The sequence below is a fragment of the Enoplosus armatus genome, chromosome 1 (assembly GCF_043641665.1).
Source record: "Enoplosus armatus isolate fEnoArm2 chromosome 1, fEnoArm2.hap1, whole genome shotgun sequence".
NCBI lineage: Eukaryota > Metazoa > Chordata > Actinopteri > Centrarchiformes > Enoplosidae > Enoplosus > Enoplosus armatus.
Genome location: NC_092180.1, coordinates 5,270,402 through 5,283,622, shown reverse-complemented (window position 1 = coordinate 5,283,622; position 13,221 = coordinate 5,270,402). Strand labels below are relative to the sequence as shown.

The 13,221-nt window shown below is 38.1% G+C and overlaps 1 protein-coding gene across 2 annotated transcripts; it reads right to left on the bottom strand.

Annotated features, from left to right (window-relative positions):
- Positions 1-724: 724 nt before the first annotated feature.
- apip (APAF1 interacting protein) lies at positions 725-12,806 on the bottom strand. 2 transcript variants are annotated; one of them, XM_070904209.1, is made up of 9 exons: positions 12,692-12,806; positions 8,307-8,387; positions 7,157-7,257; positions 5,306-5,354; positions 5,061-5,178; positions 4,120-4,255; positions 1,753-1,920; positions 1,468-1,608; positions 725-1,028 (listed from the first exon to the last, which is right to left on the bottom strand). In XM_070904209.1, exons 2-8 carry the CDS (start codon positions 8,382-8,384, stop codon positions 1,509-1,511), a joined length of 750 nt encoding a protein of 249 aa, XP_070760310.1. In that variant the 5' UTR covers positions 8,385-8,387; positions 12,692-12,806; the 3' UTR covers positions 725-1,028; positions 1,468-1,508. The 2 variants fall into 2 exon arrangements, with proteins under 2 accessions (XP_070760310.1, XP_070760302.1); XM_070904201.1 differs by having other exon boundaries at positions 725-1,608.
- Between the last annotated feature and the right edge of the window lie 415 nt (positions 12,807-13,221).

Below are 13,221 nucleotides of genomic sequence, written 5' to 3'. Positions count from 1 at the left end.
CAGACTCAAATCTGAGACACTGACACAGTGGAGACAATGAGACTCCGACATTGCGAGCTTCACAATGTCATTTATATATTATGGGCTGGGGTTCAATTTCTTTTGCAAATGAGTTTACCAGAATTCCTCATTAATCAGAAGATGGGGAATCTTGGCAGTGTTAGCGCAGCACAAAATAATATTTTTGTTGTTGTTTTTTTCAATTTCAAATGAGCCTGCAGCATATTTGACAGTGCTCTGTTTTGAGCAAGTACAGTGGTGGAAGCAATGGGATGGTGGCAGCAGAGGGAGCTTGTTAAAAAGAACAACTCTGGCTTTCATGAGAAATGAGTATGCAGACAACTGGAGGTATGGGGTGCAAGGATCGACAGGTATTGTGCGATGCCTGCACCAAATACACTCACGGGTCCTTTTACGCAACACGGGGTTATTTTCACTGAAAGGTGTTTGACAAAGTGACCACAATTGTGTGTGTGTAGGTGTTGTTTATCACAAGTCAAAAATGATATTTGTGTATTACATTTGTTGCGTGAAGCTGAAATATGGCTTCAGAAATTATTGGTAGTTTACACAAAACATCCGGCATCATTCTGGGTGCCTTTTTGTTAAAACAAAGATGATAAAATGATTTTCAAATTGGAAAATTGGTTTACATTTTAAAACTCTTAAAAAAGGTGTCATGAACCAGCTCAGAGTTCAGACAAAACAAGGGAGACCACACAGATTATGATGGATTAAACACATGTATTGAACCAATGCTAACCTCTACACAAAAATACAGTGAAGCTTGTAAATCAGTATCATCAGTGGCGTAGTGAGTGCATGGATGTGGGCAAAAGTAGTGTAAGCAAAATGTGTAAGCGTAAAACAAATCAAATAGAACCCAAAGCACAACCAAACAAAACCCTTCTGGCTGGGGGGAGAGAGAGAGAGCCAGAACTGCCAGATCCAGCCCTCTTACATGGCAATCAGGAGGAGTTGCTTCAGATGTGGCTCATCCTCCTGACACACCTCTGCCACTCTGTATCCTACACAAGAACAGGAAACACACAGGAAACCACATACCAGGAGCCACAAACAAGAGTGCGAGGGGTCATTACAAAAGGTAAGGGGAAACCTATAGAATTTTTGTGACTCACGATTTACAATCCATCATCAGTTTTTATTGATTGAAGCAATGGCAGTTAATCACCATTACAGATCCATTGAGATGCACAGTATGTTCATTCCTCACATACACCAAGACCTTGATTCCAGTGCAGTCAAACTTGAATAGGAAAGCATTTGAACCTGAGGACGGTGATTAGACAGCTGCTCACTCGTGAGTTGTCCCACAGTGCTTTGCAGCGTTTACAGGCATTCAATCTCCTTGGATCTACCCTCACCATCAAATTTCATGAAATTTGAAGCAGGTCTGCGTGAAAGGCAAATGATTACAATCTGCTCTCCTGATTGAACTCCACTGACCTTTGTGCAACAAATGTCTCTTTAAAAAGCACCAGTGAATGTCAAACTATTCCCTTTTCTTCCGTTGGGAGGGCTGCTGGGTCCAGTCCACACTGCTTCATCTGGACGGCGATGTCGAACAGGTAGTCGTAGCATTCACACCTAAAAAATGCAGCAGTATTTGAAGTGTTGGAAAAATACAACGTAAATAATCTGTTTTATTTGTTACAAATGCCCTCAATACGATATATTCTTAGTCATAAACAAGATCAAAGAGGTTAATAGTGATCGGAGGTAAATGCTCACATGGTTTTAGCTTTTTCCCACGACTCGCCCCAGACGTAGACACCATGGCGGCGGACGAGGACCGCGCATGAATCGGAGTATTCCTCCATTGCCCAAGCCATCCGTTCTTTCAAGTCCTTCTCCTCTGGTGTATTTTCAATAATAGGCACGACCAGGGTGTCATCATACCTGGGTATATGCAGGGTACAAAATGACAAATTACAACCAGGCTAATAACTTTTTGAGGCATTACCCTTAGCCATCAGAGGCCTGTCAGATAGGCTCTACATGCCTGTTCTCGAAGCTTGACACCACTGTCTGCTACATAATCTCTCTGATTTGAGAGGCAATCAAATCAAAGTAATACAATGACTGTGAATCAGGCATATAACTGAAACTGGTCATTCATCAAGAAAAAATACAAAAAATTGTGAGGACGTTTGTGTTTTTTTATGTTGTATATCATTGTAAGTTGAATATCTTTGGTTTTGAATTGTTTTAACAAGCAATTTGAAGTTGTCACCTTGTACATTTTTCACATTTTTTGACATTCAGACTGAACAATTAATCAAAATAATGAATCATGAAAATACGCTCCTGACTGCCTCCTTCCAAGCTCTGACCTTATCTAAACCTCTGCCAACATTTCCCCCTTTCATTAACTGCCTGGATGGGTAACACACTGCTCACTGTCAAATCTTTGAACTCTTTAAATGTTATTCCTATGTGGCTTTTCAGTCAGTGCTAAATTGTGAAGTGGATCCCCTAAATGAAATTAGGAAAGTTTAAGTCAATAACAATATTATTTTGCACAGTACCCAATTACACGAACAAAGCCAATCTTAAGTACAAACAAAAAAATAACAAAAACTAAATTCTAGCAACAATGCAGAGTCTCTATCACAAAGTTGATCTATACATGTTTCAGCCTGTGATTTGCATCAGTGTCATTGAAAAAGGAAAGGCAAGACAGGACACATTTATGTACAAAGAGGATAAAAGACTTCATGTGGTTGATTTCATGAACCACGGTTATGCCTTTCTGAACCCTGATGAAGTCAAAGAGCCGATGACATGACGTTGGTTTCCACGGGAAAGTTGGCGGCTGCAACACCAGGCAATGCTGGAAACGTCTACTGTCAGATTAATAGTAGGTGAACGTGTGCCAGAACTCCACCTTGACTAATTATTCTTGTAGGCAGATTTTATTCACTAGTCCTTGGCAGATGAACCACACATATAAATAAACAAACAAAGACTGTTTATTCGTAGTGTAAGCACACTGTATACATAATCACATAGATTCTTGTTGGTATATGATGTTCATACAGATGGTTTTTCCAACACATTTTACACTGTGTGTTGAAAACTGAAAATTAGCTTGTATGTGTCTGGATTTGAAAGTCTGGTTCAGGAAATAGGACTGTGAGGTCTATTATGCATGTTGACCTCTGTGGTAGCAGCTGCTGTGCCAAGTATAAAAAGCAGAACAATGGTCAGCTGTAGCCCCGGTTTGCACCTCTCACACACGCTAGCATTAGCAAGAGTGCCGGCAGAAGAATTGTGTCATCCATAAACGAGACTTGTTCCTCTGCAGTGGCCGTAAACACAACACATGGGCTTAAAAATGGTAAATGGACTGCATTTATACAGCGCTTTTCTACCCTAATGGACAAAGAGCTTTTACAATTATGCCTCTCATTCACACACATGCAAGGCGCTGGCATGTTCATCAGGAACAACTTGGGGTTCTGTGCCCAGGACACTTTGACATGTGGACAGGAGGACCCGGAGATGGAACTGCCAATGTCGTGATTAATGGATGACCCACTCTACCTCCTGAGCCACAGCCGCCCAAAAAATATATTTAGGGCCTACGAACAGCAACGTTAACGACGATAAACAGAATGGCTAAGGCTATGTACTGACACTCCTCCACAGACACACACAGTGGAGTGCCTTTCATAGTAGAGCCACTAGCCAACTTTTAAATATGCTGGGACAGATGGTTTTAGCAGAATTCAACGGTGTGGTTACCCTTTAAGCTCACTTTGAACAAGGTTACATTACTGAAGCTCAGTTAAAACAGCAACATTTCAGTTACAGCACCTGAAAACAGTTTCATTACAAACATGTGGTCGAGCAGGGTCCTGCCTAATGTACCATGTGTCTGCCGAAGCGGAGCACTCTTTGGATCCAAACAAATCTCAAGGGTTCCGTATTTTTCATAAAAATTTCGCCGAAAGGCAACACGTTGTAGCTATGATTTCTACTCTGAGTGCCAAGATACTTTCATAACCAAGACTTTACAAACCTCCACTTGACTGAGAATTGAAAATGCTTGGAAACTCTTTGGACTTCACTAATCCTTGCTGCTTGATTACATACCGATAGTTGGTGCCTGAGGTTCCCTTACGAATCCCCTTGATCATCTCCTGGTGTGTTATTCTGAACTCTTTGCCAGGATACAGCAGCGTTGCCATGACAGCAGCCTTGGAGTGGGTGTGTATAACTGCCTGTGCCCCTGTATTTTAGCAAAGGAAAAGCAGATTTTGATTTTTGAGTGTTGTTTACTGGTATTGTATTCCTCAAATGATAGTTGTAACAAGGCAAGAGAAAGCATGCAATCCCCTATTGACGATGATCAGACTATGTTTTCTGACATTATGCTTTAAAATTACTAAAATTGTGTTAGTAATGGGTTCTAGTTTCATAGCCTTCAATATCAGTAAAGAATGCAAACTGAACAAACTTTCACTTGGCATTTCAGGGTAGAAGGGATGAGTAATTCATACGTCATCAAGAATCATAATTTTAGGATTAAGTATGTCATTAATACTTTAAAAAACTGCAATTCTCTGGATTTTTATCTGAAATATTTAAGCTTGTCTCAACCTTTATTTTAGAGTAAAGTTATCCAAAGAAAACCTTATATAGTATATTAATAGAATGAAATGTATTGTTAAATAAAAGAAAAAAAGAACAGAAAGAAACTATTTGGAGTCTATTACTGATTTTACAATTTTGTTTCCATGACTATTTGTTACTTAATTTCTAATGACAAAATGGTGTTCCACCTTCAGTGAACATGATCACAACATTTGGGAACATGCGTCCAATTCTTTCAATTCCATTCAGCCTCTCAAATTAGAAACATGCAATACACATAAAGAAACCTTTTTAGATAAAAAGTATTTTGTTTCTGTTTTCCCATTTCTTCCTTTGTGCTGTAGTACACTATGGATTGGACACAGACAAAATGAGTAGCTCACCGACTCCATTAAAGAGATAATTGGTGGTACGTGTATGAATGTATTAGAGTGACTCACCTCTCATAGTATAGGCGTTCATAAAAAGTGGTGTACACTGGCTCTTCTTTAACTTCTTCCAGGCAGGTGGGCAGCTGATGTCCCTCTCCTCCACGTCACACACAAACATGTCTTCTGGCTGAGTAACACAAACATTACAATAGTATGATTTAAAACCTTAACTGAATACTGCTCAACCAGGACTTTGATTATTTGTACTGAGCAGATAATAATAATATTTCACACTGTAGTTAGAACCTGCTCACCTGTATTCTCTCTTTCTGGACACCTGATGGTGCAATGTAGATCTGCTCTCTGTGAGTTACACAACAAACGACATGGTGTGCATTAATATCATGTAGAAAGCCAAGGACAATAAAATGGTTATTGAAATAGCAATCCCAGGAGTTATCATGGCCTTGCGCGGCATACAAATAACTGGACTCTTCTCAGGTTATTTTGTCTTTGCCTCAAAGGAAATGTTATGGTGTTATGTGCTGAATTGAATCTCTATGGTTACAACAAAATGTTTAAAAAGAACGCTTTTCCAGCCACCCATAAAGAACCCACTCCCCAGGGTAGTTTCTATAAGTAATTCTTTTTACTTCTGCAATAGACTTTTTGCAGTCATCGCTAAAGCTATCATTTTTTAATCTAAAACTGTTTTTGTGGCTTAGACTCATTTGTTCCATTTACTTGGAATACACTTTGAACTGCAAATGTGCAATCTGTGTGTCAACACAACGCATTTGCCTGACCCAAAAATTGGTCATTGTTGGAAAATTTGACCAATTTCTACAGTCTTGACTAAATGACCTAATGAAAAATAAGCCTGAGGTAAAAAGTAAAGAAATCAATAGATTTTCAGAGTTAAACACAACGCCTCAGTTGATCCCCTCAAAATCTTTGCAATGATCATATTTTTTGGTAAAATGTGGAAAGCCCTACAGTTTCCACATACAATGTAGAGGATAAAGGCATTACACTTATCCAGCAACAAACTCAGCAGATAAAGGAGTAGCCTATTGATTTTTTTTGTTCAAGGTTTGGCGAGGCCGCCTCAGGCTCTGAGTCATTTCTGAGTCAAACCAAAGCAAGTGCAAAAAAAAAGGCTTCAAAACTTAAAATTCAGTCCTGCACTCACTCAGAAAATAAAAATACTCTCATTAGAATTTTTTATGTGAAACTCTACCGTCTATTCAGATTGCTTCATGTATTATATATTTTCATTGTTAGAAGCTACAAAACAACTTTTAGGTTCCTGAGCTGAACAATTAAAACACCAATTCATAAACAGTATGAACAGCCACAATATGGATAAATCTGAATCGTTTTCATGTAGTAGCCCATGTACAAAATGTTGGGGCCACAGATCGGGACTTCAAAATGTCTCCTGCATTTTAACTTAAAAAGCTGACAATGAGAAAATAGTCATCACTCTGTCAAAAACACAGGCATTTTGAGGCGTAATTCTCTGTGCAGCTGAAGCACTGAAGCTTAGCACTGCTTATTTTCTATCTGAATCTAAAGGTGTAATAATTTAACAAGATGAAACAATGTTTTTCTATCTGAATAAAACACCAGCTTACATGGAGCTGCGGTCAGTAAATCTTATTTGGTTTCATCAAGTTCCCCTGTTGGCTTAAATAAATGTCATTGCCATTCCCCATTTCAAACAAGCATTTGCTAATGGGTGGGGCTTTCTGTCTAGCTGCCATCCAAAACAACACAGTTCAAAGATATTTGTAATAACCTGTCAAAGCCTTCAGTTTGAATTCTGTTTCATTATGGCAAAAGTGTGGCCTTCTCTCTTCACCCGAGAATTGCATACTTTGTCAAAACCGATATAACTGACCTCACATCAGCCTCACTGCACTTTTGTCAGCATACAAATGTCCTAAAAAATTCTAACTAACAGAAGTACATTTTTGGCAGGATTGTCAAAGATATGCAAACAGAAAAAGTTAAATGAAGGTGTGTGAATTAGTGAATTCAGTTGGAATGAAAACCCCTTTTTGCAGCCTTTAAGCTGGGATAGATAGTCACAGTTAGTTTAGAGACCATTACCATTTCTGATCCTTTACAATATTCTGCAAGAAATTAATGTACAAACAAACCCTCGTTTCAGACTGATCCCTCCGCCCGTCCCTGTCACCCATCCCAGCTGGTAGAAGAGTCGGCATAACTCAGGGATGAGTGCACGAGGATGCTCCTTCTCCTGAAACACACATAAAACCAAGTTATCATTTTAACACTCACTAAACTTTTAAATGCACTTGCTTAAAGCACTGTGATTTTAATGTTGATGTTTTGGGTATTTCTGTACCAGTACTTTGTCACTGTAATGGATACAGCAAACTGTTATTCAGTATAACCAATGCATACGTTTTTACTGCGGTTGAAGCAAAATTGTAAGTTAAAGGAAAACTTTTGTGATATTCTATGTTTCTTACGGTCAACAAATCACATGAAAACATAAAAACCAACAATAAATTGAACCTACTAATAAGTATTGCCTGATTATTCCTCTGACATAGAGCTCTATTGCTGTAAACTTATAAAAACACATCAGTGAGTCACACCATTGTACTGGGTGACATGTTCCTTAATTACCATGAACACACACACTAGTTTATTTTTACTCAATCCCACATACACCGTCCTGCTGCCCCAAATACCAGAGCTCCAAATGTGTATTAATCCACAGCTTAAAATAGTCCCCAACAAATGCACTACTTATTCCTGTTTGAGTTATGTTTGCTAAAAACTACAGTGCCAACTGTTTGAGGAAATTACTGAGCCTTTTAAAAAATATTTAACTATATATTTGGGACCAGTTTTTAAAGATTTATGTCTTCAGAAGGAACTAATGGGCTTAAGGCTGTGTGCCAGAGACAGGCTAGGGAAGTCAGAAAGTATTGAGAGGCAGACAAATACATTGTTGGTCTTTTCATGGGATTTGCGGACAATAAACACCAGTCATATAGTTAAAATGAGTACTGTGCTTTTTTCTTTGCCCAATTAATACATCAGTCGTGCTGTACCAGGACAGTGACATGATAATGAACACAAAATACTATTATTCAGTGTAACCAATGCATTCACAATTACTGCTACGGAAAAATGACTTAAAGGCTTCCTAAACCCCCATAAAATATACTTTGTAGTTTCTCACTTTGGCAGACATCTGCCAAGTTCAGGTGTATTTCTGCGGCATCATTTCACACAAATGCAGTTCAAAGTGTTTATCCGTCATGTTGTGCTTGCCTGTTTCTCTGCCTGTTTCTCTGCGGCCTCTTGACCTGCATCCTGGCAGCCATTGCTGGTGCCACACAAAGATGACATCTCCTGTGAAAAAAGACATTGACCACATTTAGAGACAATTCACCATGCCAAGACGCCTGGTAAATGGTTGCATTAACATTGATTTTGGTGTCATATGAGACAGGCTTTTTGCTCTTAAGTCACAATGAAACAGCATTCTGCCAGCGTCTTACTTCTTTATTTTGATTTATTCCCTTGAAATCTGATACTGTTGAGATAACACAAGGAAGAATAAAGGGGAACTGATTTACAGTTCTCAGTAATTCCTCTCCTTCCTTCTCCTCCCACACCACAGTTGAGGAGAAGCCGCGGTTTCCTTGGATGGAAGGGCAGCTAGGCAGCGCTGCTCAGAAATCTCTGATGCCACTATTGATTTAAATTTCTATTTATACCAATGGTTACATGACATGGAAAACCCTTAAAGATGTGAAAGTTTTACGGAAGTAAACGAGACTTTTACCATTAAGATGCAGGTAAATAAAAAGTGTAACTATGTGGAATTGATTGTTAAATAGATAATTGCATTTAGAAAAAGGATGTAAATGATGTAATAAAGTTATTCTTTATTTTGTTGTGATTAGGGTGTCAGTTTAAACAGGATAGGACAAATTGATCTATGGAAGATTTAAAATGCCCCAACAAATCAAACAAAGAAATAAAGTGAAATACAATACACCTTGTTATTTGTATTTTCTTTAAATGCATGCATTTACTCGTTTTTTGTCTTTCATAACTGAATGGACTTTTCATTGTGGCATTTTCTATGTCTCATTAAAATCAAATCACAACACAGTAAATTAAGTGAAAAGGTGAGCAGCCTAAACCCGCCAATAGTAAATGCAAAGCCCTGTCATTACTTTTCATGAGGACATGGAAGGGAGTTCTTTCTTTTTTTAAATGGAGACACATTGTCAATGCTAAAAACAATCAACTATGATTGCTTATCATTGCTGACATGCGCTGCTGGCAGCCATGACATTCAGACTTTCAAATTAAAGCGGTTTCTTGTGGGCTAGCTTGCTGCAGGGCATTGACTGCACATTTAATCACACATGCAGCCTATCCCTAAACATTTCCTGCATGGGGTCGTGTGAATGAGAGCAGGGATTGATATTCAGGGCAATCTGTACCGCCAATTTTCTACCTCAAGACCTAGCAACATTTCAGGGAAAATGCTGGTACGGCCGTGTTGTGAATGAAAGTAACATTGCAGGGACGCATGTAAAGGTGGAGCTTGCGATCAATCACAAGACTCCGCTTATGATGTATTTGAATCTTGTATTGCCATGGCGTGTGTGAAAAGGCGCAAGGCAGAAATGTTCCTGAATGTAGCTGCATGTGTGAATAGTGAAAATTACTAGCAGTGCCACAAAGGTTATCCAAGTAATTTACCGAAAAACTATGCGTGAAAGAGGCTTAAGTTACATTTGTGATCGACTGTCTGCATTGTTAAAGGGTGCTGTACAAACACACTTAGAGGGATCCTCTTGGCAGAATTCTCAGTAAATGTTGACAGCTAATTAGTGTCTGTTAGCTTGTGTTAGTTTACAGTAAACACTGACTGGTTTAATGGAGGAGGAGAAGCTAATGTTAATAGATCCGAAAGCAAGATAGCTAGGATGGCCTGAAGGGCTGAATGTGAGACTACAGGGCGGATTAATTTTGCAAATATTACTACTACTGATAGTCAACTGTCGCTTTTGTCCTGACAACGCAGCAAAGTGCTAGATTTCAGAAAATAACTGTAAGACAAGACTTAATATGAGTGTCCTTTTGGACCTCCAAGTTATTTATTTAATTGGCAACAAGTTTTAGATTTTCTGCTTTCATCTGTAGTAGTGACTCTACATAGTAATAGTAGTAATACATTTTCACTTTTCTGTCATTTGATTTCAACGTGGCATGAAAAATCCATGTCACAATGTCAAACAATTAATTCAGTTACTAAACACATAAAGCTTAATAATTGTCCTTTTAACATACATTTTTCATTTAATTATGACACAGTAAATGCATACATAAAACATTAACAATATATATTGTATTTCACTTTATTTCTTTGCTTCAGTTGTTTTTGTCTGTGCATTTTAAATCTTCCATATTAACCGCCACTGTTTTGAATATCTTTAGATTTCAGACTGTTGGTCGGACAATACAAGCAATTTGAAAAGGTCACTTTTGGCTTTAGGATATTGTGACTGGTATTGTCACTATTTCACATTTTATAGACCAAACGATTAATTAAATAATAGGCAGATGAATTGATAATAAAAATAATAGTTAGTTGCAGCCCTTAAACTCAATTAAAGAGAACTAGCCTATATGATATGATAAACTGTATAAGCAAAGTTTGCATTTCACCTGAAATATATAATCTATCTATATATATATATATATATATATATATATATATATATATATACAGTCCCAGATGATTAGATTCAAGCTTTAATGAAAAGCTATTTTTTACTTTTTGGCCATGACTTGTTGGATGGATGTTTTACTACGTCTTGTTTTATACAACTGAGGCCTGTTTCCTGTTTCAACCTCTGTTGCTCTGGAAATACCCTACATGTCAGCACGCATAGTACTTGCACAATACTGTGTCATCTGATACTTGAGTATGCAAATGTTTGTATTGAAACAAAAGGCAACATCAGGTAATTTCATGAGGTGGCTCTCTGTTCCAAGTTGCTTTTACTTATCAGTGAAATCATCTGCTGTAGTTTTGCCGCTGGGTAGAAAGAAAACTTAACGTTACATAAGAAACTTCCATGGTACAACTGGCATCTGTGATTAGATGCAAGACACTGCCTTCAGTTCAATAAACAGGCGACTTGCAGCAAATTTGTCACTTTAAACTTTTAGACATATGTCATATAGTACACGTGGCAAACACACATCAAAGTGAGAGCATTGTTTCAGATGTAACCAAAAAAGCTAAGATGACAGGAGTTCAGGATTTTAACAAGACTTAGTGGCAGAGTACCTTAAAACAAATGGACCCTACTGAAATATAAGCTGTAGGCCTATAGCTTGTGTCATTTGACTGATGGATAACATATGGCGAGATGTTACAGTCCTCTCATCACACTCTAGCCTCAGTCTGTGCGTCATGTATTCAATATGAGTTGCCACTCAACCCCAATAATAATGTTACTTATCAACCCAGCTTGGGCTTTAGGAAATTGTGAATTGTCACTATTTTCTGACATTTCATGGCTCAAATGATTAATTGAGAAAGTAATAAGCAGACTAATCAGTAATGAAAACAATCATTAGATGCAGCCCTCAAAATTAATGAAAAGACTTATATGATAAGATTAACTGTATGATAATGTATATTTCAAGTCACTTTCATCTTTCACTTCTGGTTGGCAAAGTTTGCACTGGCTCCGTTTAACACAACTGAAGCCCGTTTCCTGCTTCAACCTCTGTTGAAGATGCTCTGGGGATACTGTACATGTCAGCACTCATTAAACTTAGGCAATACTGTGTCATCTAAGGTTGAGTATGCAAATGTCTTATTGCAATGAAAAGACAACATCAGGTCATGTCATTTCATGAAGTGGCTCTCTGTTTGCTCATGCTTATCTGTGAAATGTTTGTTGTATCGTTACATAACAAATTTACACAGCACAACTGGCATCTCTGTAAGATGCTCCATTTAGATCAACAAACAGGCGCAATCTAGGAAACATGTCACTTTAAACTTTTAAAGCCGGAACGGTCTCCTTTGTTAATATTACTCCCTTGCAGGTAATTGCCATATGGTACATGGGGCAAACTTTGACAAATAGTGCAGCTGCTTTAGATTTAACCAAAAACAGCAACAACTGCGGATGTATACGTTTTTTCACTGGCAGTGTATCTTGCAACAAATGGCCCAACTTAAATAAAACCAATAAAAGGCTTATTTCCTTGACAGGAGGGAGAACATATGATGTTTCAGTTAGCTAAAGTTAAAGTAACGTTACTCACGTTACACGAAAGTTTGAGAAGTCACTCGCTCCCTAAAACAATGTCAGATCTGTCCTGTCAAACGAGTCGTCAGCGCTCATTAATGTTACAGTTGTCTCAGTTTTGTAGCGTGAAAAGGTGGAGTTGTTACCTCACTAAAGCTTATAAAACACAAGTGAAGTTCTGTGCAGCTAGTGCTGCTAACGCTGCCTCGGCTGTTAACAGCTGTGGCTAAGCTGCAGCAGTTAGACCAACTTTGAAAATAGGTTAGTTTAGCGTGCAAAATCATTGTGTTTCGGCGTGACAGCGGTAGTTTGACCTTCACTCTTAAGACCTGTAAAACACGCGTACAGAACATCTCTGCTTACCTTATTTCTGCTGTGAAATCAGTCAATGATGAAAGTGTACGTTGTCAATACAGCTAACGTTACTGCAAACACAGCGTCATCAATGTGCGACGTCCAAACAGGACGCATTGCCGGATGTGAAGTCTGTCCACCAAACCTGTCTTTCTCCAACATACTTTCACGTTATATCATCTGTGGTGGAAGAAGTATTTACATCATTTACTCATGTGAAAGAAGCAGTACTATACTATAATAATACTCCATTACAAATGAAAGTACAGCATTCAAAAACGTAGGCTACTCAAGTGAAAATGTAAGTTTAAGTATTGGAATGAAAATGTACTTTAAGTATTAAAAGTGAAGTACTCATTATGCAGAATCTTCCATGTCAGTGTTATTATATTATTTGAGCATTAGTGTGCATTAACCTGTAAGCTGTATTTACAGTAAATAGAGCACAAACACGGCCTTTAACGGCTTCATATACTTTTGTGTAGTTGAATCTATAATAATGCATCATATTTTATAGAATTAAGTTTTGTATGTAAAAT

Coding starts and splice junctions, on each gene's coding strand:
- apip (XM_070904201.1), bottom strand. CDS start 8,384: ATGTCATCTTTGTGTGGCACCAGCAATGGCTGCCAGGATGCAGGTCAA. Junction 5,355..7,156: donor GGGATCAGTCTGAAACGAGG/GTTTGTTTGTAC, acceptor TGTAACTCACAG/AGAGCAGATCTACATTGCAC. Junction 4,256..5,060: donor GAACGCCTATACTATGAGAG/GTGAGTCACTCT, acceptor GCTAAAATACAG/GGGCACAGGCAGTTATACAC.